Below are 24,873 nucleotides of genomic sequence, written 5' to 3'. Positions count from 1 at the left end.
TAGATAGTTCAATCCACGAAGACGCGCCCCACTATCGTTCGTGCGGGCAAACCACGGGTGCGGAGAGTGATCTTTACCTAATTTATCTTCTTGTGCGTGTGCCCACATCGCTGATAGGTGCATTACGACTACGATAGAACTCACACTCTAACTGTACATAGCACATTTGCATTGTAATCGATAGGGACAAAGAGCGGAGCGCGTCATCATGGATTTAACTATCTTAGATAACAGACGTGAGTTTGTGGTGTGTGTGTATTTTGAATGAGAATTATTGTTAGAATACATCTTCTATGCTTTGTCGTTCATTGGGTGTGCGTGACTTCAAATACTAAGTAGCTAAGCCTCAGTCAAGCTATGCTAAGCCTAAATGACCTGAAATATGATGACCGCGTGTGGAAAACGTTATTCTAGGAAAATCCTGACGTCTAGGAGAATAAAGCTTCTAAAAACATATATTATTCTTTAAATTACTGCGTGCTACAAAACAATATTAAGGAAAATTATGACATCAAAGAGAAAAAAGCTTGTAAAACATAATCTTTCTATTTATAACTTTTATGAATAAAGCTCTATACCTTTAAGCTCACAAATAAAATTGAATTTTCCGCTATTTAAAAGCTTGTTTCTCGCTATCAAATAAATTTGGAACGTGGGTTTGGTAGTTATAAAAACAGGTGGTACTTAGTACTTACATAAATAATAAATAGAAGTTTTTTTAAGTAAAAAACTTGGATAGGGACTTATAATAAGTGTCGCTTTTTTTGGTTTTAATAAATAAAGCGACAGAGGAATATACAAAATAAGTAACTCATTACATTTCATCATGATAGAATAGAATATCATGATAATATCATTTGATCATTTTATAGATACATTTATCAGCCTGTGTTGTTTATAAGTGTCGTAGTTTGTGTTAAATTAATGTATTGTGTGTGTCCTTAATAAATAAAATAATAAATAAATAAATGATCAACCCATCGCCGGATCACTACAGATCACGGAGCTCTCGGTGTGAGAAGGGTTTCAGTCATAGTTTACCAATAGTTTACCAATGGAAATCAGTCCCGATAGTTTAAATCAATACTTATAATAAAACTGTAACAGGTCAAATTCTGTACATTGAAGATATTTTGAAAATTTTTTTCGAGGGCACTCTAAATCGATACTGAACCCAAAACTGTAATTTTTTTCATTTTTGTCTGTCTGTCTGTCTGTCTGTCTGTCTGTCTGTATCACGCCGCGCATCACGCTGAAACTACTGAATGGATTCCAATGAAACTTGGTACGATTTGAGGTCATACTATGAGGAAGAATATAGGATACTTTTATCCCGAAATTCAGCATGGTTCCCGTAGGAGAGGGGATGAAAGTTAAAATGTATACTGAGTTGTAATTCATTAACGCGTAGTCCGATTTCATTCATTCTTTTTTTGTTAGAAAGGGGATATTTTAAAAAAATTCCGTAAATTTTCAAGGTAATCGGTTTTTAACCGACTGTCAAAAAGGAGGTGGTTCTTTTTTCTACATCGATTTTTTGAGGTTTCTGGACCGATTTGCAAATGTTTTTTTAAATCAACAAAAAAGTTTTCGTGGTGGTCACATAAAAATTCTGGATTCAACTCCTTAATCCTGATGCTGCAGGGTTACTGCCCGCCTGAGTTATCAAGATTCAGGAAGTGTTCATAGTGAATTCATATTGTAGGTACCAAGCAACGACTTTATTCTTAGACTCAAATCTCAACTCCTCAACCCTGATGATGTAGGGTACAGCACTCCTAAACTATAATGTTTCAGGAACTGCGGATGATGCAAAATTATTTTAGGTACCAAGCATAGGCTACATCATTGAACTTCAGATCGTAACTCCTCCATCCTGATGCTGCAAAGTACTGAAGTCCTAAATCGTGGGGATTTAAAAAAAATTAAAAATTTGAATCGACTGTTAGGCGAAACGAAGTTCGCAGGGTCAGCTAGTGCTTAAATACTTTTTATCTTTTCTCACGCGATTTTTAAAAACCGAAGTCCACGTATCATCTCGTTTCCAACTATTCACAAGTTACTCACAAAAAATACAAGACAATTCCAGCAAGTCGAAGTTAAAATTCCAATGTTATTTTACATTTCCTGAGTCAGTCCATTGGTTCATTGGAACACCAATTCGTTACGAGCGGCAGTTGCAGGCGAAATTGTCCAATGAACTGTCATTTCACCTGCTATAGTTCGGAGCGGGGCGCTCGTTATAATGTTGTCGGTTTCCTCAGGATTGCTATAGGAAATTGACTTTCTTGGATTATTAGAGTTACCGCTCTCAGGAGGTTTTGAGATGACGGTGGTTTCTCCGCCACTCGGTCTATACAAACGTAGTCTGTATCTGTGTAGTCTGGTTCTCGTTTGAATATTAAAACTCGATGTACAGTACGCGGCAGAAAGTAATGTACATCGACCTTTAGAAGAAGATAGCAGATTTGTAGAGCAGTTGTCGCTGTCGTTGAGACCGACAAAAACGTCATGTAGTATGAGTGACAGAGACAACCGCCCTACAAGCCAAATGTCATTCTAATGACCGATCTACATTACTTTCTGTCGCGTACTGTAAGTTTGTAGACACGTTCTAGAAACTAAGTATCTACAGGGTGTAAGCAGAACGCTAGTAAAACTTAGCGTTATTGTTATACTATCTAACACAATCCAATACCAATAACCTTTGCCTCATTTCGTAGTTTTAGTGATTAAGTATTTTTAAAACCCGCAATGTATATCAAGCAAAACTAGGGTGAACTCCTCGCCTACGACGCGGCATTGACTCCGAGTGCCTACTTACAAAAATTTCGTTAAACTCTAGCGTCAATCAGCAGGGCGATTGTCTAAAACCTGCATCAATCATTATTACAATCTCAATTGTTCGGATTGGCCCGAATTTGTGCGATTCTTGTTGCAAACAATGCATTGTGGCCAATAGTGAGCGAGCATTAACCATCAGAGATGATTGCGATCGTGACATTGTAGCTGTCAAACAACCGCGGTAGGGCCACGAATGTTTTATTTGCAATTATCGTGAACTTTTACAAAATTCTATATATCAAAATGTGTTGGTCATCGCAAATCTCGAGAACAGCCGAACCGATTTCGCTAATTCTTTTTTATAATATTCCTTGAAGTACGAGGATGGTTCCGACGGAGAGAAAAATTTAAAATATTAAAAACAAATTACGGGAATCGACTGTTAGCCGGAACGATGTTCGCCAGGGCAGCTAGTATCGGACAATTTTTTATTTTTTCCTCCGTTTTTTTTTGTGGTATCATATCAGTAATCATCAGTACTATCACCTGTCTTATTTTTGCTAGAGTTCTAGTAACAGCCTGTATCTACCTAGTTACTAAATACCTATTTATAAAGCGGAAAATATCTAGTCCATTTTTTTTTTTTTAAAGAATATTAGTCATATTTGCAGGTTTACCTCAAGGACTTGCATTATTATTGAGTTTCCGTTCTCAAGAGGGTTTAAGTTAATGCTATCTTAGATTTGTAAACTTTGGAGGCGCTCGAATTATCAAATCCGTTATGACAGCTTCCATCCTCGCTGGATTTGAATAATCTTCACATTACGGTACGAACTTTGAATGGAAGATTGGTTATCTGGTTCTAAAGCCTAATTTGCTCATGTTTTACTTGTTTTTGTACTAATTTCGCTGGATTTAGGGCGGCGCAAGACCGTGGCGTGTGACGACAGTCATGGACGTCTCTACAAAAGACCTCTGTCCAGCAATGGACGTCTATCGGTTGATGATGATAATGATGGATTAATTAATTATCACCATTACATCGTTATCTTACAAATCCAACAATTGACAATCAAAAAGTGTACAACGGTTCCTATTTTGAATAAATGATTTGACTTTGACTTTGACTTTTTGCGAAATAGAATCAGAAACTAAATGGTTTGCCAGAAAAACTGTCGGCTGTAGAACAGAATATTTTTTATTTCAGATTAGTCTTTTACCGTAAGGCAAAGTTTGTCTTTTTTATTTCTCCTACTTAATTGAAGTGTGATTTTGTGTGCTCTGTCATTTACCTTTTTGTCTCTATTTAATGATTTATAAACGAGGGTACGAGACATTAAAAGCTACACATTAATAAGGGTCAAAAGGTAAGGTTAACGAAGGATTACAAATTCATGTATTTTGTATAGAGGTCCAATAATTTCGCCGTGGTTTCAGAGCAAATTGTTTCGCTCATAAATACATTAATTGGCGCCGATTCTGTTGTCTTTCTCTAAACTAAATTTAGAGTGTCTGCATCTTTTTCCTTTTAAATTTGCTAAAAAAGGACAGAACACGAATTTTACATTTAAATACTCTAATTTTAGTGCACGCTACAAACAAAAGGATCGCGACTGGCAGCTAAGTCACGAGGTTTGACAGCTCTAAATTAAATTTAAAACTGTCAAACTGTGTCCGTCCTTTTCATATTACATTAGTAAGAAGAGGATGTGAATACTCTAAAATTCAGGTGTGCTCATATCAATACCAATGTCCTCTTGACCGAACTTTAACAGAGACTAACCAACTTTTGCGGGAGATATTGTTTAATGCACAAGAGCATATATTCTGTTCCCTCACTCTCAGAGTTTGATGGGAAGGCAATCTGACATGACCGGAGAGAGATAAGGCACAGGATTAATGGTTAACCTGCTGTCACCACTTGTACAGAGGGTCCAACTTTTATTCCAAAGCAGACCTATAAAACTGACCTTACGTTTAGAATACACGAATAAAATTAACAATATCTTTTAATTTTCCGTGCCAGTGTTTCCATCTTTTTTACCGACCCGGAAATCAAACCCGGCACCTCGTCATTTGCACAGTTGTTAAACACATTAAATAATAATCACCGCGCAAGTCTAGCACTTGTACAGAGGGTCTGCCTTTCATCCCATGTCAGACACATAAAACTGACAGACGGCCCGTTTTACGTTTAGAATACACGAGTAAATAATAATATCTTTTAATTCCGTGCCAGGGTTCCCACTTTTCTTGTTAGATGGTTTTTAGGGTTCCGTACCTCAAAAGGAAAAACGGAACCCTTATAGAATCACTTTGTTGTCTGTCTGTCTGTCTGTCGGTCTGTCAAGAACCTACAGGGTACTTCCCGTTGACCTAGAATCATGAAATATGGCAGGTAGGTAGGTCTTATAGCAGACATTCGGGGAAAATCTGAAAACCGTGAATTTGTGGTTACATCACACAAAAAAAATTAAATTGTGATCTTGAACTAATAATTAGTATTTTCAATTTTCGAAGTAAGATAACTATATCAAAAGGGGTATCATATAAAAGGTCTTCACCTGTACATTCTAAAACAGATTTTGATTATTTTTATACATCATAGTTTTTGAATTATCGTGCAAAATGTCGAAAAACTACGACTGTAATACGGAAACCCTCGTTGCGCGAGCCTGACTTGCACTTGGGCCGGTTTTCTTATTAAAAATATTATATTTAGTTGAAAAGGTCAAAACAATATATTTTATGCTTGCTACTTTACTTCTTCGATAAGGCATAAAATACCCAGAGGCGTCTTTACCTATGGTGCAGGGTGTGCGGCGCACACGGGCGCCGGGTCGGGGGCGCCGAGCGCCCTCTAATGCGACACCTCCAAAGATGCGTCGATGCCGGCGCTCTCAAAGACCCTACGCTCGTGTTATGGCCGACGCCGTCATCATTTAAAATTGCACCATTTGCATCCGAATTTCCGTTTGAAAATATAACTGTTAGTATTCCATTTTGACCCTGCTCCTACTAGACTAGAGGGCGCCAGGGTACTGGTTGCACACAGGCGCCACAAGGGCTAGAGACGCCTCTGAAAATACCTTTGCCCGAAACAAAGTACATGCAATACTTTACAATAAAGTACGGTTGGCAACCCTATCCGACCCTTGTTCCGTGAGAAGTTACCAAAAAGGTTATAGGAACAGTAAAGAAAAATTTATATTTCGATTATGTTGTATAACATTCGGTCAAATGGAAAGGGTAGGGTTGTTACAAGTGCGTGAACCTTAGCTACATATTTTGTACGCTGAATTTAACGTTGATACGTGACTGCTTTACGTAAACACCTATTAGACTAAAGTCCGGTTGTATGACTACCGGTTAGCGTTACGTGACGATTACCGTTAAATTTGACAGCCAATGAAATGCAAAGTGAGTTGCAAAAGTCCGTATTTATACCTCCACGATTAAGGTCATATATAAAATTTTAGTCCAAAGTTAATAACCCTGGCGACGTCCTTGGCAAACTAAGCGTTGTGATCTTAGAAATAGAATTTTCTTGTTTCAATTCCTGGCTGAAGCCATCAATAAATTCATAATCTAAATATATAAAAGGGAAAACTGACTGACCTGATCTATCAACGCACAGCTTAAACTACTCAATGGGCCGGCCTGAAACTTGGCATACAGGTAATGATAATATAACATCTGTTAAGAAAGTATTTTTGAAATTTCATTCCCTAAGGGGGCAAAATAGGAGTTTGAACTTTGTGTTTTCCACGTGGACAAAGCTAACTTCTAAATAATATTCACTGAGGTCTGACTTGGTAGGAGATTTTTGGCCGTAACTAGTTTACCACTCTACCTGTGAAAATGTACAGCCAAGCAATTTGGCGTTCCGATTTGATGCAAAATGGAAATCGATAAAAGTATACTTACCTTTAATATAACTGCCATACCGTTACCATCCTTAGCACGCTATCATCTTAAACTGTATCATCACTTATCACTGGGTGAAACTGCAGTCAAGGGTTATTATTTATCATTGAATTACAAAAGAAAATCGTTTTATTGACGATCAAATTTTAACAGCAATCATAACGCAACTTTAACCACCTGTTATGTAACTGGACTTAAGTGATTTAGGTCGGGAGATTAAAAACCATGTAAATTTGTTTTTGGCACATGTCTGAACAAATTCAACATTTACATTTTATACTCCTACTACACTACATTTTGACGACCTCCCTGGCGCAGTGGTAAGCGCTGTGGTCTTATTAGCGGGAGGTTCTTGGTTCGATTCCTAGCGGGGATTTGAAATTTTATAATTTCTAAATTTCTGGTCTGGTCTGGTGGGAGGCTTCGGCCGTGGCTAGTTACCACCCTACCGGCAAAGCCGTGCCGTCAAGCGATTAAGCGTTCCGGTACGATGCCGTGTGGAAACCAAAGGGGCATGGGTTTATTAAAAACTGCCATACCCCTTCCAGGTTAGCCCGCTTTCATCTTAGACTGCATCGTCACTTACTGTTCCGTACTTTTGATATATTTATAATCATAGCACAAACCAGCGTCTTTTCCAAATTCGTAGACTTAATTTTATTACAATCGGTCGGGGTTTACTTATGTGGCCGCTTACTAAAACGGCAACACTACAGCTGTCAGTCGAACTCGAAGTTGACACATACCGCAAACGATCCGCGAGAACGCGTGACACACATCAAAACACAAGCCTCTAACGGCTATCATCAAAAAAGCAAAACTTTAGACGCGAAGTTCATCAACCTTCGACCAGATCATCAATCCTGGACCTTACCAGCGCATCTTGGGGCCCCCATCATCGGAGCGCGTTCCCGATCCGGTAAGTGACTGCATTATAAACACTGACCGTCCATTAGCTTTTCTTCTAAACATAGTTTTCGAACCGGATATACCGCATTATATCTGGGCATTTTTGTATAATTTCGCGTTTTATAGCTGTTTTGTGCTAGTCTAATTAAAATAGATCTAATTTTAGTCAGTTTCATAATTTTTTTTGTGAAGCGCGGGTGGTACCACCGCCGCGCCGGCAACTAAACTTAACATCGAGATTTTAGGCCTGTTAAGTATTAATTTGAGCTAATATCGGTGTATACAGCCTCCTCACAGCTAGTTATTTGTAATTATATATAGTTTTTAGGTGTTCCAAGCGATATTTCAACATTTTTTTAGGCATTAAATCTCATGAACGCAGTAGTTTATAAAAGTGTTACCTACATCGCAGTTCACAACGCGCGGCGAGATAAGGCCGTTTGCACACAGCGTTCATGCAAAAAAAACGTATACAAATTAGCTGACTAATGCATTTGTGCTAATTGGGTAGGTATATCATAACGCAATATCGATTGATAATAATAATCAAGTTTTTATAGCTACGGTTTACATTACCTACCAGTTATAAACTATTGATTTAATACAAAACCAAAATAATTATTATACTTACATTTGTTACATGATTTAAATCCATAACGATGGAATTTGAACAACTGATTTTCGAACGTGATCTTGCTCTCGATAGTATCCAACGTATAGTGGACTGTTCTGAGGACCCAGCCGAATTTCGTGTTCGGGTAAAAGAGTTAAATTCTATTAAGAAAACCTTTTTCCAAGTTCAAGGAAAAATAGAAAAACTTTCTGTTAAACTAAATAAGTTTTCCAAAGAAGAACATCTCGCTACACGTAATAGGTTTGATTCCTTATATTATAAAATTCAAATTACATTAGATTCCATAAAGGAGACGCGAAAACAAAGCTTAGCCAGTGTGGCAATGCCCTGTGGTCACGAAGCGCACGCTCACTGCAATATATCACAATCTGCGCAGTCTCATATTCGTTTACCAAAAAATATCATTACATACATTTGACGGGAAATTAACTGAATGGAATGCCTTCTATGATTTATTTAAGTCACTTGTGCACGATAATGAAACTTTATCAAATGTTGAACGGTTTAGGTACTTGTTATTGTCACTAAAAGATGAACCTTTTAATTTAATTAAATCCGTTCCGGTTACGGACTCTAATTATGAAAATGCCTTAGAAGCGCTACGTCATCGATACGAGAATAAAAGAATCATCGCAACAAAACACTTTGACAATATTTTTGACGTTGAGCCAGTAAATGAAAAGAATGTACAATCTAGCTTACGGCAGATACTTAACACATATTTCGAAACATAACGGCCCTAAATTCTTTAGATTTTCCCGTAGCGGAGTGGAGTTTTATACTCTTAAATATATTATTAAGAAAATTACGCCTGACATACGGAGGCGATTTGAATTATCCTTGCGATCGCCAAGCGACATACCATCAGTAAGCGAATTACTGGATTTTTTGGATAAAGAGTTAGCGGCGTCTGAAGTAATGGCGGCATCGGCACCATCTACGAGTACAGCGACTACCTTAGGCCGTGCCTCCACTGCAATACCAACTGCCAACACCACTCGCACAGCTGCCTTTGGGGCGACAGCGCGGCGCGCGCAATTTGCCAACCGCCCATTATCGCTGCCCTACTCCGGACCTGATCAACAATATAGCATGCCGCGTTCATTGAATACTTATTCTACGAATCATCCACGAAACATGAATGTTTATACAACTGCTATTGAATTTCCGCCTACCCTCAAGTGCATATATTGTAAAGAAAATTCCCATCCGCTAAACAAGTGTGACAATTTTCAAAAGCTTAACATTGGTGAACGTAAAAACTTTATAAACTCAAATAAAATTTGCAGCAATTGTTTATATATGGGCCACAAAGACGACATGTGTCCCTCGCGTCGCAACTGCCGCTATTGTAACCTACGTCATCACTCCTCAATATGTGACACTTTATCTAAGCAAAGCGTCACACTGACAACAGAATGTTCGGCTGCCTCGGAATCTTGCTCAGAAGGGCCAACTCTATTACATGGAGCTACAAAGTTTCCTAATAATAAAAATTGTACTGTCTTACTTACAACTGCACTTGTCAATGTTCGATCCATGAACAGCGAACCAAAACCATCACGTTTGGTACGCGCTCTGGTCGACCAAGGTTCGCAAGCTACTCTCATCACGGAAGCATGTGTTCAACGACTTGGTCTATCGCGATATCCCGCACAAAAAAGCACTACGATCACAGGAATAGGCGATACCAATGAACAACCACGTGGTTATGCGTTATGTGAGGTTACACCTCATAACAAACCAGAACCTAAACTATACATTGAGGCTCTGATCCTCCCTAAAATAACTAGCTACATTCCAAACATACCCAGTTCATTTGAACAAATCCCCCATCTAAAGGATCTTACATTAGCAGATCCAGAACTACGTTCTACGCGTCCCGTGGAGATCTTATTGGGGTCAGACTATACTGATAGCATACTACTTTATAATAATATCAAAGGTCCACTTGGTACTCCTGTGGCTATAAATAGCATTTTTGGCTATCTCCTAAATGGCAAAATTGCTCATTCAACGTCTGGTTCTGTTTCTGTTAATCTTAGCACGTGCCAGCTCGACGTTCAACTTCAAAGATTTTGGGAGCTGGAGTCGATGCCTGAAAATACTCATCGCACCAAAGATGAACTTAATTGTGAAAAGATTTTCGTCAACACTCATAAGCGGGACCTGAATGGAAAATACACAGTTTCTTTGCCGTTTAAGGAAAATGCTCCTCCACTAGGTGAATCTCGAGCCATTGCCCTCTCGCGTTTAAATAAACTGGAGGTAAAATTGTCACGTAACTCCACTTTACGAGCAGAGTACAATAAATGTATGCAGGAGTACTTAGACCTGGGACATATGGAACCTGTCCACCTCGCTAAAATGCAAAGTATAACTTCTTACTACATACCTCATCACTGCGTAGTGAAGACATCGGCAAGCACTACTAAATATCGGGTCGTTTACGATGCTTCATGCAAAACTACATCTGGCCGTTCTCTTAATGATAACCTTCTGACAGGACAAAAGTTACACCAGGACATTACAGAAGTTCTACTTAAATTCAGATTACACAACATTGTTTTCACAGCGGACATCAAAATGATGTATCGCTTCATTAATCTCTGCAAAGAACATCGAGACTTTCAGAGAATCCTTTGGCGGTTCTCTCCTCTTGAGCCTGTGCAAGAATTCCGCTTGTGTACGGTAACCTTTGGCGTAGCCTCAGCGCCATTTCTTGCTCTACGTACACTTCGTCAATTAGCGATGGACGAAGCTGCATCGTTCCCCTTAGCTTCTCAAGTGCTTCTCAATGATGTTTTTGTCGATGATATTGTCACGGGGGCTAGCACAATTGAGGAAGCTATTGAACTTCAACGTCAACTTACCGCTATTTGCAAAGCAGGTACCTTCGAACTCCGCAAGTGGACAAGCAACAATCAAGAGTTTTTAGACAGTTTGAACACCGATGATTCCAGTCTAGATGATGCGCTCATACTATCCGCACTTGATACGAATGATTCAATAAAGGTTCTAGGGCTAAAATGGACACCAAAATCTGATACTTTCACATATCACACGGACATTCCTCCTCGCAAATGTACAAAACGTATAATGCTAGCTGAAATTGCTAAAATTTACGATCCTCTTGGCTTTCTGAGCCCTATAACTCTATTTGTCAAGCATCTAATTCAACTCTTGTGGGTAGCTGGTTCAGGATGGGATGAAGCTCCTCCGAAGGGCATTTGCGAGTTGTGGTATCGATTCATTGATGAGCTTAGTTCATTGCAAAACGTTATCTTGCCTCGCCACATACTTCCTAGCACAGCTATTGATCAAGTACAACTTCATGGCTTTTCAGACGCATCTGAAAAGGCTTACGCGGCCTGTGTCTACATTCGTGTCGTTAATACAGAAGGTGTAATCCAGGCACATCTTCTTCTTGGGAAAACAAAGGTTGCGCCATTAAAGCAGCTCACAATTCCACGGTTAGAACTTTGTGGGGCTCATCTTTTATCAAAGTTGATAAAAAAGGTTATAACTACGTACAGTAATATTTTACCCTTTGATGAAGTCTTCGCTTGGTGCGATTCATCGGTCACTCTTGCATGGCTACATTCATCACCGCACAAGTGGCGTACATATGTGGCCAATCGCATAGCGGAAACTACAAGTAATGTACCTGCCTCCCAATGGCACCATGTCCAATCAGCAGATAACCCAGCAGATTCTGCATCCCGAGGTGTATTGCCTACTCAATTGAATAAGCAATTGTGGTTCCATGGTCCGCCGTGGCTTTCAGGCCCACAGTCAGAATGGCCAGTGTCCAACGTAAAATGTCACACCGATGAAGAACGCCGCAAACACATTCTTGTAACACATGTCGACTCAAATTTAGAATTCCTCGAGCGATTCTCCTCATTGCCAAAAATGTTACGCATAGTGTCACTTATCTTTCGATTTTATCATAAATGTCGCAAAAGCAAATCTTATACAACAAATCACGTCACTGTTCCTGAGATCAAGCAATCATTGAGTCGCATCATAACCCTCGTTCAGGCTGAACAATTTTCAGAAGAAGTTTCACGTCTAAAGGACGACGATAGGTGTACCAAACGGTTGCAAAAATTAAAACCTTTCTTGGACGAAGACGGACTCCTCCGAGTTGGTGGCCGAATAAGCTGTGCCAACGTTCCTTATGATGCCAAGCATCAAATCCTATTACCAAAAAGGCACCATTTGACTAATCTGCTCATCGACTATTATCATAAAACTAACTTGCATGTCGGTCCCCAAACCTTACAGTTTATACTTGCACAGAAGTATTGGATTTTAAGCGCTCGCGATGCGGTTCGTATGCGAACTCGTCGCTGCGTGCCCTGCTTTCGCGCGCGTCCAATCGCACCGCAACCACCAATGGCTCAACTGCCGACAGTTAGAGTCCGCTCGCTGCGTCCTTTTCTTCATGTGGGAGTGGATTTTGCGGGGCCGTTCAATCTAAAATCTAACCAGTTTAGAAATGCTAAAATTCTCAAAGCATATGTTTGCGTGTTCATATGCATGTCGACGAAGGCAATCCATTTAGAATTGGTTCCCGATTTATCAACTATTTCATTTCTTAACACACTTCGTCGTTTCATTTCTCGGCGAGGTTTGTGCACGAATATCTACTCAGATTGTGGCCGAAACTTTATTGGCTGTGATAACTATCTGACCGATCTTTACACGTTTTTGCGAGACGAATCCAATCAGTCCGTTTTAAATAAATATCTAGCTGAACTTTCGATAACTTGGCATTTCAATCCTCCTTACGCCTCGCATTTTGGAGGAATTTTCGAGGCGGGTGTAAAGAGCATGAAATCCCACCTCTATCGAGTCATAGGTAAGCTCACGGTAACATATGACGAATTTAACACAATTCTCTGTCAAATCGAGGCAGTCCTCAATTCCAGACCACTTTGCTTATTAAGTAATGATCCTACAGATCCATTACCACTCACACCGGGTCACTTTTTGATTGGGGAACCATTAACCTCATTACCAGAATTCGACTTTTCAAATGATAATCCTAATCGCCTTGTTCGGTGGCAAGTTGTTCAACAGGCTATCCAACATATTTGGAAACGTTGGAGTGTAGAATACCTTCATCAGTTACAGCCCCGAGGTAAATGGTTCCACGATAAAATTAATACACCCATCCACGAGGGTTCGGTAGTCGTGCTAATCGATAACACACTACCACCACTGCAGTGGCGTCTTGCGCGTGTACATCAACTCCACCCGGGCGCTGACGGTATAACTCGGGTAGTCACTGTCCGTGTGGGCAATAATTTAGTCAAACGACCTGTAGTCAAGATCTGCCCCTTACCCGTTGAATAAGTATTTTCTATTTTCCCATTAGATGTTTAGTATAAGTTAGCTTAGGTAAGAGTTTTTTTATTTATTTTTATTTTTATAAAATAATCCTGGATTATTTTATGGCCGGCGGTATGTTCCGTACTTTTGATATATTTATAATCATAGCACAAACCAGCGTCTTTTCCAAATTCGTAGACTTAATTTTATTACAATCGGTCGGGGTTTACTTATGTGGCCGCTTACTAAAACGGCAACACTACAGCTGTCAGTCGAACTCGAAGTTGACACATACCGCAAACGATCCGCGAGAACGCGTGACACACATCAAAACACAAGCCTCTAACGGCTATCATCAAAAAAGCAAAACTTTAGACGCGAAGTTCATCAACCTTCGACCAGATCATCAATCCTGGACCTTACCAGCGCATCTTGGGGGCCCCCATCATCGGAGCGCGTTCCCGGATCCGGTAAGTGACTGCATTATAAACACTGACCGTCCATTAGCTTTTCTTCTAAACACTTACCACCAGGTGAGATTGCAGTCAAGGGCTAACTTGTATCTGAATTTAAAAAAATACTGAATTCCCACAGAATTTCAAATGAGGTAATAGAAGTACCTAGTATCTGCTAACTGCTATCTTAAATACCGGGGCAGCGTGTCGCTAATTTATAGCAACTAAGGGTCTATGTAGACGACGGACTATTGTCCATGATGGACAAAAATCCGTTATCTTTTACTACTGACAAGCACAACTATTAGCAGAGTGAACTGTCAATCGTGTGCGCTTTTACCGCAATTAAGAACAGAATGACAGCTACATACGACAGAATGACAGTTACAATCGCAAGCACCACTATTGGCGACAATGCGTAACTATTATGACGCAGGCAGCCGCTAAGAAAAGACTTTTAAAAATTCAACCCATAAGAGGGTAAAATAGAGGTTTTTTTTTAAAGAATATTAGCCATGTTAAATGACTAATATTCCCCTTTTCTCTCCAACTAAGCGTCAGGCTTGTGCTAGGAGTAGGTACGACAATAGAACAACGGGCGGGGTTTGAACCGTCGACCTTTCGGTTTTCAGTCCACTCCTTTACCTGTTAAGCTAGTGAGGCTCTAATGAAATGTGTGTAGTCCACGCGGTCGAAGTCGCAAGAATAGCTAAGTAGTTAGTTGATGAAATAAACCAACTACAAAATTCAGATAGTTTAAATATATTGGTCCATCTTTAATAACGTAATACATCAATTTCTTATACCATTCCAAGCACGTGCTATTTACTATTCTTCCAAAAAATAGGATACCATTCGGTTCATAATAAATCGCGTGACTATATCGTAAGACAGTTTAGTTGATCTTATTTTTTTTTAGTGAATATAAAATGACCGGATTTTGTACCTTTTCCCAATAAGCAATACGACCCGACCCTACGCAAACACCGAAGTACAGGACCAGTGGGTCTAATAGAAAAACCTATCAATAAACAGAGTGACAAATGGCTGGAGAAATGTTAGCCCAACAGAAGAGTTCCCTGTCTATGTCTAGACTATGTCTCGTTCCCTGATATTAATACGGGCAACAATACGCGTTGCCCAGCTATTGAGTGCCACGTTCATTTATTTGTTTTACTTTTGACATTTAGGTCCCTATTGATATATATAAAAGCTATTATATACAAAAGCTTTGAATTAAAAATCAAAAATAAGTGGAGGTGGCTCATCGCGTATTACGGAAACTCTACATTTAATATGTTTCTTTAGGTCATTCTTCAACATTTTACTGCGCTTATATGTCGTTTATGTTTTAAGATTATGTCCAGTGGATTACAATAAATACCTAAGTCTTTAATTTTATACCTAAGTCATTGACGGCTTATCTCTTTCAATAACTGTAAATGTATATATTTTTTTTAAATCAGACACAATATAAAGTTCTATACCTTTTGAGCCTCTGCATTTTGAGAATCACACTAGATCCCTATATCCACTCTTTTGCGTATTGCTTGATGACCTAACTCTTATCCGGCCGTGTTATTTATTGCACAAGTTTGTTTTTGACCGCCTCACGTACTTTATAGGGTGAACCTTCCCAATCCGGAATTGCCAATTTCTATTTGATGTATAGATATTGCAGCTTTTTGATCGCGTATTTTTCGCTACAATGTTTCTAGCTTTAATTCGTACATTTGTTCCAAAAGACGTATCCTATGCAATGATCATGATCAACCCATCGCCGCGGCGGCTCCTCTGGTGCTGCAAATGTTCATGGGCGGCGGTAATCACTTAACATCAGGTGACCTGCCTGCTCGTTTGCTCGCTATATCTATAAAAAAAAAATAGTAACTTCTTTTCATGGATTGAGTAGTAGTAGAGTAAAATTAATATTATTTATTTATCAAAGAATAGCAAGCAACCAAAACTATAACTGGGTGACTTATTTGTTTGCCCTAACTATTCAGTTCCAGCAAACTCCATCAAGTTCTAAATGCTAACTAAGAACTTAGTCCCACGACCAAGTATTATTGGCTTAGCTTAATGAATAATAATGGTTTATTCTTAGGGTATATTAACATCTGAATCTAAATATATATATAATGACTGACTGATCTATCAACGCACAGCTTAAACTACTAGACGGATCGGGCTGAAAAATTGGCATGCAGATAGCTATTATGACTTAGGCATCCGTTAAGAAAGGATTTTTGAAAATTCAACCCCTATGGGGGTGAAATAGGGGTTTGAAATGTGTGTGTTGAAAAACGAACTCGCGAGCATAAGCTAGTTTGTGATAAAAGCTAGCGAAATGGAATTGTTTTCTTTAAATTTTTGTGTTTACTACACTCTAGAAAAAATAAATTCATTTAGAACAATATTTGCTGAAATTGAGTAAACATTTGTATAGCTGATATTTTTTAGTTTATCTTGTTACAAAAATATAATAAAGTAGGCGCTAGGCATTATTTTTTTAGTATTTTTAGTATCATTATTATAATGTTCTCATATTCTTTTATGAGAATGTTTTCAACTTTAGCTTGAAGCTGTTTGAACATTCATAGATCAAACAATATTTTTTTCCTTCCATCAACGTTAAGAATCCAAGTACATTTTGTCAGAAAAAGATTAGTTTACTTTTAACTTATATCTAAACTAGCTGATGCCCGCGACTTTGTACGCGTGGATTTAGGTTTTTATAAATCCTGTGGGATCTCTTAAATTTTCCGGGATAAAAAGTAGCCATATCCTTCCCCGGGTTGCAAGCTCTGTACCAAATTTCGTCAAAATCGGTTGAACGGTTGAGCCGTGAAAAGCTAGCAGACAGACAGACAGACACACTTTCGCATTTATAATATTAGTATGGATAATAATAGTGTAATTTTGAGATATAAAAATAACCATACTAATATTATACAGGCAAAAGTGTGTGTGTGTGTGTATGATTGTTACTTTTCCCGCAGCATTAGAATGGAGATTCCATGGTTTTCGCGAGATTTTTAAACATATTTAATATCCACGCGGGCAAAGTAATTTTGGTAAAGAAAGAAGTAATGTATTTATAGACTAGCTGAATCCTGCGACTTCGTCCGCGTGGATTTACGTTTTTTAAAATCCCGCGGGAACTCTTTGATTTTTCAGGATTGTTGTCGTTGCTTGGTACCTACAATATGAATTCACTATGAACACTTCCTGAATCTTGATAACCCAGGCGGGCAGTAACCCTGCAGCATCAAGATTAAGGAGTTGAATCCAGAAATTTTTATGTGACCACGACGTAAACTTTTTTTGTTGATTTAAAAAAAAAATTTTGCAAATCGGTCCAGAAACCTCGAAAAAATCGATGTAGAAAAAAGAATCACCTCCTTTTTGACAGTTGGTTAAAAACCGATGTCCTTGAAATATTTACGGAACAATCTTTAAAATATCCCCTTTCTAACAAAAAAAGAATGAATGAAATCGGACTACGCGTTAATGAATTACAACTCAGTATACATTTTAACTTTCATCCCCTCTCCTACGGGAACCATGCTGAATTTCGGGATAAAAAGTATCCTATATTCTTCCTCATAGTATGACCTCAAATCGTACCAAGTTTCATTGGAATCCATTCAGTAGTTTCAGCGTGATGCGCGGCCGTGATACAGACAGACAGACAGACAGACAAAAATGAAAAAAATTACAGTTTTGGGTTCAGTATCGATTATAGAGTGCCCTCGAAAAAAAATTTTCAAAATATCTTCAATGTACAGAATTTGACCTGTTACAGTTTTATTATAAGTATTGATATTGATTGATATATTGATGATTGATATTGATAATAATAAAATTTAAAATTGTAAAGCGATACTCTCTATAAAAATTTAATTAAAATCTTTTAAACTACAATCGCTACTATTTCAATTCCAAAATCACAATAATTTATATTTCCATATTAGGAAGAGTAAAATATTCATGTCTTCACAACCCAGAAAGGTGGTCCCTTGAGATTCGCCACCAAATGCGACCGTCCGCGTCAGTGAAAGGGAACTTTAACACTCTTTTATTCTAATTAGTCCCTCGAGTTCAAACTGTAAAGTCCTCAACTCTTGGGTCCTGGAAGGGACACGCGCAATTTAAAGGGTTAGATTGTCCATCAATTCTCACTTTACAGTTATAATGTATGTACATACTAAAACGGGTAAGTAAGTTTTAATTTATTGCAGCCTTTTCTACATTTACGGTCTCAGGTAGGTAAATATTGTGTAAGAACTTTTAAATTAGAGGATGGTGGCGTATACAATGAACCAAAAGCTTAATTATTAAATAGAGATAGCGAGTAAACGAGCTGGCGGGTCACCTGATGTTAAGTGATTACCGCCGCCCATGAACATTTGCAGCACCAGAGGTTAGCTACAGTTCGCAGCAGAAAGTAATGTACATCGTCCTTTAGAATGACATTTCGGCTTTGTAGAGCATTATCTCTGTTACTCATATTAACGACTGAGACAATGCTCTACAATCTGCTGTCTCCTTCTAAAGATCGATGTACATTACTTTCTGCTGCGTACTGAACTCACAGTACGCGACAGGTCGAGATAGCAATCGGGGTATCAGGCGAAGGGATGCCCCGCACACCCGCACGTCACCCGCGCTTGCCCGCACCGGTTTAGCGCGGGTGCTGTGCGGGGCGTTCCCTCTCCGATTGCCATTTCGACCTGTCGCGTGCTAACTACCATAGTCTATACTAAACATCGCTTATCTCTAGTGGAAAGGCAATCTACGGTCCGCACTAAAAGTCCAACAAAATTATGTTTTTACAAATTACGGTCCCCGTAATGTGAACAGGGTTAATTTAAAATGCTTGCTGGATTACTTTTTTTTTATTGAAGTTTTTTTTTTTCTTGCTACATTGTTTTCTGAGTCTGACGAGTTTTTTCTTACAAACTAGCTGATGCCCGCGACTTCGGTCGCGTGGATTTAGGTTTTTAAATCCTGTGGGAACTGCTTGATTTTCCGAGTTTTTTTTTAATGTGTTCCTTCCTTTTTCCCTCCGACATGGTGGTCGGAGACTTTTGTAGGTCGGTACTATGAAAGGCTTTTTTTTTATTTTCCGGGTTAAAAATAGACAGTATTTTTTAAAATTCAGATAAAAGTTAGCCCTTGACTGCTATCTCACCTGGCGGTAAGTGATGATCCCATCTAAGATAATCAGTATGTCGCTCTCCAGGTCTCATACTCATGCAAACAATCATGTCAATCCGTTACCCCGTTGCGACGTGATTGAAGAACAAAGCAACAAATCAACAAACAAACGCACTTTCGCATTTATAATACGGGTGGTGAAGACTAGAATTTTACTGCTATTTTATCAGGTGGTAAGCGAAGACTGAACTTCTTAGGCGGTGATAGCCTAGTGGTTAAGACGTCCGCTTCCTATTCAGGAGGTCAAGGGTTCGATGCCGGGCACGCACCACTAATTTTTCGGAGTTATGTGCGTTTTAAGCAATTAAATATCATTTGATTTAACGATGATGGGAAACATCGTGAGGATAACACACTATTTTATTCGTTTAAGTTTGCGACAAGTTAAGATGGCAATCGGGGTATGAGGCGGGGAGACGCCCCGCACACCCGTACGTCACCCGCGCTCGCGCGCATCGGGTTAGCGCAGGGGCTGTGCGGGTATGTGTGGCGTCACCCCGATTGCCATCTCGACCTGTCGCGTTCTTTTTTATACGTACATACGTTTACGAGATCAACCTCTCTACCTTAATCATAGATTTTTCGAGACCAATTTCTACAAAAAGCAATATAGCAAAAACGGTCCACGCATCAGTCAATTTCCCGAAGAAGGCGCTGCGTCATCAAGATTTTCGTAAAATCTTGATGACGCACAATACATTCATATTCGCCGACTCAGCGACGTTTCCCCCAACACGTATTAGCGTGAGTTCACCATAACGACATGTCGCACGACAAAAAGTTATACATCGGCCTTTAGAATGACATTTCATCTTTGTAGAGCGTTGTCTCTGTCACTCATACCCATATGACGCTTTGTCGGTCTCAACGACCGAGACAGTGCTCTACAAATCTGCTGTCTCCTTCTAAAGGTCGATGTCCATCACTTTTGGCCGCGTACTGTTCCGTTCGTTTCACGGACCAATAAATTCCTAAAAGGCCGGCAACGCATCGGCAGTTCCTCTGGTGCTGCAAATGTTCATGGGCGGTGTTAGTCACTTAACATCAGGTTACCTACTTGCTCGTTTGCTCGCTATTTCTATTTTTTATCCCGGAAAATCAAAGAGTTCACACGGGATTTTTAAAAACCAAATTTCACGCGGATGAAGTCGCGGTGGGCATTAGCTACTTTTGAATAAATTATATGACTTCGACTTTGACTAAACTATTTACAACAATTGCGAAAATAACAAAGACTTATAAGAGGGCTGATTCAGAGTGGAAAATAAAATAGACGCACAGAACATTAAGACACGAGTTAGAGTTAATTTTGGCAGTCCCTTTTGTAATCTGACGCCTACGTCATTTAAACTGGACGTATTATTCTTTTTAAGAAAATAAAAAGAAAGTGAAATCGGTCCCATAGCGAAAACGATTATTATTTTAACTTTGCTAAAAGCATTATTATAAACTTTGCTATTATATTGTTTTCTTGATTGTACTTATCTACTTTTAAAGTTACCTGACTTGTATCGTAGTGACAATAAATGTGCGTAGGAAAACAAAGGCAAAATGATAAAAGTTTTGAAACAAAAGTCCCAAGCGTGATCTCACGCTTACGATCTTTTTAACTTAACCTAATAAGTATTTCAAATTTACTTTCACTCATCACCATTATGATCAACCCATATCGCTTGCTTACTATTGAGCTTGGGTCTCCTTTCAAAATGAGAAGGGTTTGACCATACTCTAGCATGCTGGCTAGCTGTTGTGGATTGGCCGACGTCACATACCTTTAGGAACATTATGGAGAACTCTCATTCATGCAGGTTTCCTCATAATGTTTTCCTTCACCGTTCAAGCAAGTGATAACTATACTTAATTGCTTGAAACGCACATAACTCCGAAAGATTAGAGGTGCGTGCCCGGGATCGAACCCCCTGACCTCCTGAATAAAAGACTGACGTCTCAACCACTGGGCTATTTTTTTTTGAGCCACCATAGTCATATGACGTATCTAACAGGTTACATAACTCTATTAGATAAATAGATGACATACAAAAGTGTCTATGTTCACCTCCATCAAAAATTCGACCGAATATTCCACGTGTACAAAATATTATGTTTATAAGGGAAAGAAAAAAACTAGTGAAACGTTCCCAAATCGCCGGAAAGCCTGAGCAAGATGGCCGATGGCGTAATATCAAAACAGATGTCAATGACGGTTATGTGAACTGACTGTCCATTCACGGGGCTAATAAAAGATTCAGCATCGTCGTTCACCCAAAGAAGGGTCCTTCCAGGGCATTAGAGCCTGTTCCCGACCGACAACGTTACGTTTTGAGGTCCTACGCCGCCCGCCCGCCCGCCCGCCATTATCGCGCGGTACGTTGAACAGAATGAATATCGAAAACAGAACCGCCTTAATATCTGGCGTTTTCGAAAATATGACTAAAATCTCACGATATGAATAAATCTAAAATCATCCATACTATCCGTACTAATATTCAGCATCATCATCATCAACGGATAGATGTCCACTGCTGGACATAGGTCTCTTGTAGGGACTTCCATACGTCACGGTCTTGAGCTGAGCGGGCAGCGTTCAGGAAGCTCCGAGATGTCTTCTTGTCCAAAATTCCTCAGTGCTTGAAGACCAAAGTCTTCGAACAGTGCGTGTTGCCAGTGATGACATATGGATCCGAGATATGGTCGCTAACACATAACTCCGAAAAGTTAGAGGTGCGTGCCCGGGATCGAACCCCGGACCTCCGGTTAGAAGGCGGACGTCCTAACCGCTAGGCTATCACAGCTTTATGTAGATAATACATACCTAATATTAAATAATAATAGTTCCTGAATAAATTTATATATTTATATAGTAGTTTATTTTATTAGTCGTAATTAATATTATTAGATAAACTTCTTTCATGTCTTTTTTGTCTCATCGACTTATTGATGTAATGTATTTTTATTTTGTAACATATTTTTGTAAATGTTGTGTTAACTTGTAAATGGCGACTACATTTAGTGAGTTATATGTTCAGAATAAGTATTTTTAATGTATCTATTAGTGTAAGTAGCCGAAAGTAAACCTAATAAAATATATATATATATATAACTATATATATATATATATATATATATATATATATATATATATATATATATAAATATGTAAAATACGTAAATAAAAATATGCTTTATTCTTTGGAAAGATAAGTAATAAGCGTTTACGAGCTCATGGTTTTCTTTATAAGCTTTAACAATGACAGTAGATAGAGGTCTTTAGAAAAAACGATAAGAGGAATCGGTATTATATATTTGCCAATATAAAGAAAGCCTTGTAAGATACAATATTCTTCAGATCGTAAACATAAGTGAAATAAAAATATATACGTGAAGATTATTAATATTTTTTTCAACATTATACAGCGTGAAACCAAAACGAAGACAGGTGATTACTGATATGATACCACAACGAGACGCGAAAAAAAATTTAAAATCCTATACATTGTAAAAGTTTACGGTATATTGCAAATGAAACATCTGACTGATGCTAGAGGTCAACGAACGTTGCGTAAATAGGCCACTCGGAGTCAATGCCACGTCGAAGGTGGGGCATTGACCCGAGTTTTGCATGCTATAGGTACATTGCGGGTTTGAAAAATACTAAATCACTAAAACTACGAAATGAGGCAAATGGTTACTGGTATTGGATTGTGTTTAGGTAGTATAACAGGAAGGCTAAGTTTTTGCCAGCGTTCTGGTTACAGCCTGTATTTATACAAACGCAAAATATTTGGAATTTTAGACATAATATAAACAAATTGTTTTAAATAGGCGTTGTACATATTGTAGTTTAACTACTAATATCAAATGACTTAATTTAATTTAATTACTAATTGCTTATTCATACCATACATACGTGAAAGAGGATATAATACGTTGACAGATGACAGCAGTGAGTGAATGAACAAGCCATGTTGTAGCGACCCCACGTAGCGAGGGATAAGGTAAGGAAAAAGAAGAATACTTATTCCTTATTCATAATCATGGTTTGAGGAAATAAACACATTGTCAAGACTTTTTTTACAATTATTGCTCAACAAATTTCTTAATATTAGTCAAAAAATGTTCCTACACAACCAAATGCATTCATATCAATTTTTCTCCCAAATAAAAACGTAGCAACCATAGATTAATTATTGGTCTCGCTCCGCTCTACCTAGCAACTTTAAATTTTTTATAACAAAATTTAACGCAATTCAAGCAACGAACGCTTTAAATGTGGAGATAGAATTACTAAAATTAAAACGTTTTTGAATAATTAAAACCCGTATAGCCGTTTACAGTCTATAAAGAGAAGAGGCAAAGGATGACGGGGGTATAATTAGTGCTTAATTAGTACGGAAAATTAAAGAAAAATAGGGCAAAAAGAAATCTGTCATGGCACCATTGAAGGGTCCAAGGATTATTTTTATTTCCCCCGCCCAAGATTTATTTCTAAGATTAGCATTCTTATTTATGCTAATGTAATTTTAATGGCACCGCCTTTTTCGGCTAATTTCATTTCGGCGAAAAACTCGCCGGATTTCGTTTTAAATCTCGGCTTATTAAGAGGATTTTAGCGGCTTTAACAAAATTTGAGTTATAAGTTCGCTTGAGAATTTTTAATTACTTTTTCTAAATACATATTCTTAAACCGCCTCCTGTAAGTTTTCGTATATGGGATCTAATATGAGCAATTAATTATCACATGTTTTAACGGTGAAGGAAAACATCGTGAGGAAACCTGCATGCCTTAAGAGTACTCCATAACGTTCTCAAAAGCTAATTATACCTATAGAATAAAGCAATTCTAAAAGTTGCTTATATACAATCGTATTTGTTTGCATGAACTTCAAAATTTCATGCATGTACAATTGTACATTGCACGCTCATGGAGTCCCGGTATAAACTTTTAAATCACAGCAACTCAGCCCGTCGACAGCGCATTGTGCTGTTGCAAAATAAATTGGGATCGAAAGAAATTCTCTTTGCAATCGGGACAGCGGGACACGACAAACATTGTCGTGCGCTTTGACGGTAATTGTCTTTGTCGTCAGTGATGTTGTTTCGCATGGGACATTTCCTATTTCCGTGAGAGCGTATTTTACTTCTTTGTTGAGTCCCTCTTACCCGAGCGGCCGTGTTTCATCATGGTGTGACGTTTCCAGGGCTCCATACCCGAAGAGTGTTAACGAGGCTTTGTTACTAAGCTACCACTGTTAGTTCGTCTAATTGTCTGTCAGCGGGTTAAATGTCATGAACCGTAATAGGTAGATTTGAAATTTTCACAGAGTATTTTTATTGCCCATGTAACAAGAAATAATAAAAAACCAAGATGTCGAATAATTTCAAAATGGCCACCATGCTAAATAAAAAAAAAGTTCATAGGTTATAATTATCTTGTACGATGATGTGGAACCATAAAAATCAAGTTGTCATACAATTTTAAATCAAGGCAACTCAGCCCGTAGACAGCGCATTGTGCTGTTGCAAAATAAATTGGGATCGAAAGAAATTGTCTTTGCAATCAGGACAGCTACTTTCCTTCTATATATTTAAAGATTATTAAAA

At 38.5% G+C, this 24,873-nt stretch overlaps 2 protein-coding genes across 6 annotated transcripts in view; one reads left to right on the top strand and one right to left on the bottom strand.

The window, feature by feature from the left end:
* LOC117990491 (neural cell adhesion molecule 1-like) overlaps positions 1-24,873 on the bottom strand; it is a 165,024-nt gene that overhangs the window by 132,924 nt on the left and 7,227 nt on the right. The window contains exon 1 of one of the 5 annotated variants that reach the window (XM_069504684.1): positions 78-332. The exons of the other annotated variants lie outside the window; for them this stretch is intronic. The gene's annotated coding sequence lies outside the window, so the exon portion shown is untranslated. Of the gene's footprint in view, positions 1-77; positions 333-24,873 lie in introns of those variants that run through there. 5 annotated transcript variants of the gene reach the window in all.
* The window catches only part of LOC117990869 (uncharacterized), a 199,080-nt gene continuing 183,278 nt past the window's right edge, over positions 9,072-24,873 (top strand). The window contains exon 1 of the mRNA XM_069504638.1: positions 9,072-14,064. Within this exon, the coding sequence (XP_069360739.1) occupies positions 9,173-13,618 (4,446 nt within the window). The 5' untranslated portion in view covers positions 9,072-9,172 and the 3' untranslated portion in view covers positions 13,619-14,064. The remainder of the gene's footprint in view (positions 14,065-24,873) is intronic.

The sequence above is a fragment of the Maniola hyperantus genome, chromosome 18 (assembly GCF_902806685.2).
Source record: "Maniola hyperantus chromosome 18, iAphHyp1.2, whole genome shotgun sequence".
Lineage (NCBI taxonomy): Eukaryota > Metazoa > Arthropoda > Insecta > Lepidoptera > Nymphalidae > Maniola > Maniola hyperantus.
The sequence above is the reverse complement of the archived record's forward strand: the minus strand, read 5'-3'. Positions and strand labels throughout refer to the sequence as shown.